The sequence below is a fragment of the Galeopterus variegatus genome, unplaced genomic scaffold, assembly GCF_000696425.1.
Source record: "Galeopterus variegatus unplaced genomic scaffold, G_variegatus-3.0.2 Scaffold14247, whole genome shotgun sequence".
In the NCBI taxonomy this organism is placed as follows: Eukaryota; Metazoa; Chordata; class Mammalia; order Dermoptera; family Cynocephalidae; genus Galeopterus; species Galeopterus variegatus.
In genome coordinates, this window is record NW_007740358.1 from 9743 (window position 1) to 14516 (window position 4774).

Here is a 4774-nt window from a genome sequence, read left to right on the forward strand (position 1 = left end):
TTTGTAGTGACAAAGGGATTTCCAGATCAAGATTCCATCAGCCATACATCCCACTCACACCCTAGCCCTCCTTTGTCATCCCTCATCCCTCACAGTCCAGAGGACCCCGAGGTCCAGATCCCACCCTCCCTGTCCTCTGAGCCATAGTGCTCACTGCACACCAGCATGTAAGCCTGTTTTCTGAGCTCTCTCTCATCTACCTTGGGCAGGAGGCTGGTGGCATTCTCAAAGACTCTTGGTGCTTGGCTGACTTCACTGTCTTCCCGTGTCGTGAAGTTTCCCTCTAGTTTCACATTTACTAAGTGATTCCTCTGGGGTTTAAGGATCAAGAGGAGACAGAAGAGGGAGCAGGTGGTTGCAGTGGTGAAGATTAACAGGTGCCTTTTCCCTGTCTGCCGTCTTCTGCTGCACTGCCTCAGTTTCAGCAGACTCTTTTCATTCATTTATGTTTCCCAATTACATTCATTCATCTAAGGTTTGTGGTGTCCCCACTGTGTCCTGGGAATTGTTTTTGGCGTTGCGGGTCTGGGTGAATGAGGCACAGTGCCTGCCTTCAGAAGTGTGCAGTCTAGCAGGTAGGAAGCAAGAACACAGGCGATCGGCGGGAGGAGTGCTGTGATGGGGTAGGTGTGGGGGAAGGAGCCCAGAGGCTGGCCACAGCAGAGAAGCCAGAAGTGGGCGTGGGCTGAGGGAACGATACGTCCATGTCCATGATGTACCCTAGTGTGATTTAAATTTGTTTTGTGTTTTTCAATACATTAGCAAAAAAGCTGTTTTATTTTATTTCATGAATTCAACTCCTGTACATACTATTGCTACCATTTGTGGGATGGCTGCTGCATGCCAGCACTAATGAGGTCCTTTAACAATTCTCTATTTTTTCCTTTGCATTTTTCTCTAAAAATCTGTTAAATTCATACCAGTTATTTAGAGTCTTAATAATTTTCCTACTTATTCATGCTGTGGTAGATGCTATGAATATATTTCCATTCCATCTTTCGTTTAGGTTTTCTTTTCCGTAACTTAATTTCTATGTTATTTTGGGAAGATATGTGTTTCTAGTATTATCCTGTAGTTTTTCATGCAGTCTTTGGTCTCGTCATTATTCAATACATTACCATAATTGAAATTTCTGCCAGACCCGTCCTGTGAAAATTTAGGTTGCTGCCCAGTCTTTTGCTTATTAATTTAAATATTTGCTTTAAGTTGGTCAGACCAGCCTATTCCCCATACCTCTGTATTTCTTTCGTAGAAGGCATTCTCTGCCTTTTCTTCTGAGGAATTGTTTATTTTGTGACCTTTCGTCTTATTGCCTAGTAGAGTAGTGTCAGAAGGCAACCAGCAACTATATCTACCCGCCTTAATAATTCCAGATTTCTAGCCCACACCTAAACAGGTTCATTTTTTCTGTTGTTGATGTCTCATGGGAAGAGCGATGGCCTTGGTGACAGAAGATGCAGGTCTGTGTCCCGGTGCTGCCGCTACCTTGGGTAAGTCCGTGAATCTCTTCTTTGGGCCTCAGACTTCCCATCTGAAAATGGAGATGTAAACCTTGTTTTCCAGCACTGTAGCGAGTACTACAGGTGGTTCATGCAAAAATGCTTGACGCATGATCAGGACAAGGATATCCTTTGTCCCACTGAGTCTGGCTCTGGGGGATGTCCACAACGGGCAGCCACCAAACTTTCCTGGAAACAGACAGTGTATACGACCCCCCGAGTCCATCCCACCTCTCACACCCACCCCACCTCTCACTCCCACCTCATCACATTTGCCGTGTGCTGAGCAGATGGCTCCTTCCTCAGTTACAGGCACCTTGGAATGTTCTAGAATTCCTCCACTCTGCTGCCCCAGCCACCTTCCTGCCGTCTGCTTTCTCTCTTCCAGAACTGTGTTGAACTCTCTCCCTTGCTGATATAACCCTCTGTCTACAGAGATAGAAACATGACCACTTTCCTGCTGACCTGGAGACACCTGGCCGTATAGGTGTGCCTGGGTCTGGTCTGCTGACCTGGACCTGGTCCCCACCCCCCACCATCCCAGGAGCCCTCCTGGTATCACTTCCTCTTACAAAATCAACTTGGGAACCAGGAAAATGGTTAAATATGTACTAATTTAGAAAGAATGTGCCAGACACCAAACCACAGACCCAGATGACCTTGTGCCTTGTGCCTGGAGGAGAACAGGGTTTGAAGAGCTCTGGGCTTCCTTTATTGTTATTAGATTCCTTGAGAACTCCAGATTAAAAAAAAAAAAAAGTTTATAACATTTCAAGATCACTGTGGGATAGCTGAAGGGGGAGGTGGGCAGGGTATTCCAGAGACGTAATCTAAGAGTGACCTAACACATACACAATCTGGTGTAAAATGCTTACCTTGGAGATGTGCTTCTGTTCCTCCCAGCTGATTGCAGGAGCCACGTGTCCCACCTTTGGTCCCAAACCCACCCTGAAGGTTTAGCTCTGCTATCTCTCCTCCCCACTGTCCCTCAGCCCTTCACACTTGTGCACTGATGTTTTGCAGGCCTGTGACCCCCGAGGACAGGAGGATGAAGGGGGAGAACGTCACCAAGGTCGGCACGTTCATCCTGGTGGGCTTCCCCACAGCCCCCGGGCTCCAGTATGTGCTCTTCCTCGCCTTTCTGCTCACCTACCTCTGTGTCCTGGTGGAGAACCTGGCCATTGTCCTCACCGTCTGGAGCAGCTCCCCCCTCCACAGGCCCATGTACTACTTTCTGAGCTCCTTGTCTTTCCTGGAGATCTGGTACGTGTCTGACATCATCCCCAAGATGCTGGACGGTTTCCTCCTGCAGCGGAAACGCATCTCTTTCGTCGGGTGCATGACCCAGCTCTACTTCTTCAGCTCCCTGGTGTGCACCGAGTGTGTGCTCCTGGCCTCCATGGCCTACGACCACTACGTGGCCATCTGCCACCCCCTGCGCTACCAAGCCATCATGACCACGGGGCTATGCGTCCAGCTGGTGATCTTCTCCTTCGTGAGCGGCTTCACCATCTCTGTGATCAAGGTGTCCTTTATCTCCAGCGCCACATTCTGTGGCTCCAATGTCCTGAACCACTTCTTCTGCGACATTTCCCCCATCCTCAAGCTGGCCTGCACAGACTTCTCCACCGCAGAGCTGGTGGATTTCATCCTGGCCTTTCTTATCCTGGTGTTCCCGCTGCTGGCCACCGTGCTGTCCTACGGACACATCACCCTGGCTGTCCTGCGCATCCCCTCGGCCACCGGCCGTTGGAGAGCCTTCTCCACCTGTGCCTCCCACCTCATCGTGGTCACCATCTTCTACATGGCCTTGCTTTTTATGTATGTCCGGCCCCAGGCCATTGATACACGGAGCTCCAACAAGCTCATTTCCATTTCGTATACAGTCCTCACCCCTGTCTTGAACCCTTTGATCTACTGCCTGAGGAACAAAGAATTTAAGGATGCCTTGAAAAATACTTTGGGCTTGGGTCAGGCTCCACCATAGGAGGCACACCTTCTACTCTTCCAGAACATCATCTGAGAACATCCAGCCTCTGTGATGAGACCATTTGATTTATCATAATGGAAACTCTCTGCATCGTTGTAGTGCTGCATTTATTTAAAAATTTCTTCCTCATCTGTTTTTCTCCTTCCGCTCATGGAGGTTAATATTATAGATATTGTTGTTAATGTTACAATACAATTATTCTCTCCATATATAAGCAAAGCAGAACTTGGTAAAGCTTAGTGAATTTTCCCCACCTCTAAAGTTATCATGCATATTTCAGAAAATAACAAAATAAGCCAGGTCGTATGAGATTTAAAAATCCTCAGTAAATTTCAGAGTGTTAAAATACAGAAATGTTGAACTATGTGGAGAAACGAGGTCCACGTGTCCCCAGAGCAAAGTGAGTCTGGGAATTGTAAGAGCTCATAGACTTTTGTTTTAAATGCACGAGGCATGTTCTCTGACAGTCCCGGGTGGATCCTAACCTCTGCTTTTTCCCTACAAAACTCACCATCCCACTCCCAGTCAGCATCTGAGAAAATGAAAAGTGCTTTATTACTGTGTGAGTTGATTCTGGTTGAACCCTGATACATGCAGATGCTTGGGCAGGCGGGGACCACGTTGGGCCCCTTGCTGTTGGGCCCCTGCAGCCCAGCACAGTGCCCGGTGCCCCTTGAGCAGAGAAGGGAGAGAACAAAACCAGCTGGGGGCTGCAGGGAGGGGGTGAGGAGGGTCACCTAGGTGGGGGGATATTTACACCTTAAAACAGGAATAGGAGATACTCAATCAAAGGGTGGAGAAGAGGAAGGGCACTGCAGTTCGTTCCAGAGATAGCAAAGCCCCAGCTAGGAAGTGGCCTGGAGTTCTGCAGAACTCAAGCTAGCATGGCTGGAGACTGATGTTCACGCGCGGGTGGAACCCCAAGTGCTCACAGGCTGTGGCGGGCAGAGTCAGAACCCCAGGCTCACCAGCTGTGGCAGGCAGCATGGACTTTACCCAGCAGTTAACTGGGCAGGGGGGGCATGTTTAGCATTTTGGCTTTGGCAGCTCTCACATTTCCCCCTTTTGAACCAGCTAACTCTCCCAAAGCATCAGTGATCAATTAACTAGTAGTTAGGTTTTGATCGTCCCTCAGTGTTGGGATGAACCTGTCCCAGTAGGTCTGGTCCCACGGGAGATGGAGAGAGTGGCCAGAAACCACAAATCAATATCCAGACCCTTTTGGCCACATTTGAGCCACAAAAAGGTTTATAAGGAGTGGTTCTCAGGCTGTTCGTCTGGAGTC

At 48.7% G+C, this 4774-nt stretch overlaps 2 protein-coding genes across 2 annotated transcripts in view; both read left to right on the top strand.

Moving 5' to 3' along the window:
- The window catches only part of LOC103581908 (olfactory receptor 6B3-like), a 4569-nt gene extending 2039 nt beyond the window's left edge, over positions 1-2530 (top strand). The window contains exon 2 of the mRNA XM_008563622.1: positions 2523-2530. Coding sequence (XP_008561844.1) covers positions 2523-2530 — 8 coding nt within the window. The remainder of the gene's footprint in view (positions 1-2522) is intronic.
- A 17-nt stretch (positions 2531-2547) lies between these two features.
- On the top strand, positions 2548-3486 carry LOC103581909 (olfactory receptor 6B2). The gene has a single exon (XM_008563623.1). It carries the CDS (start codon positions 2548-2550, stop codon positions 3484-3486), a length of 939 nt encoding a protein of 312 aa, XP_008561845.1.
- The last annotated feature ends 1288 nt before the right edge of the window (positions 3487-4774 follow it).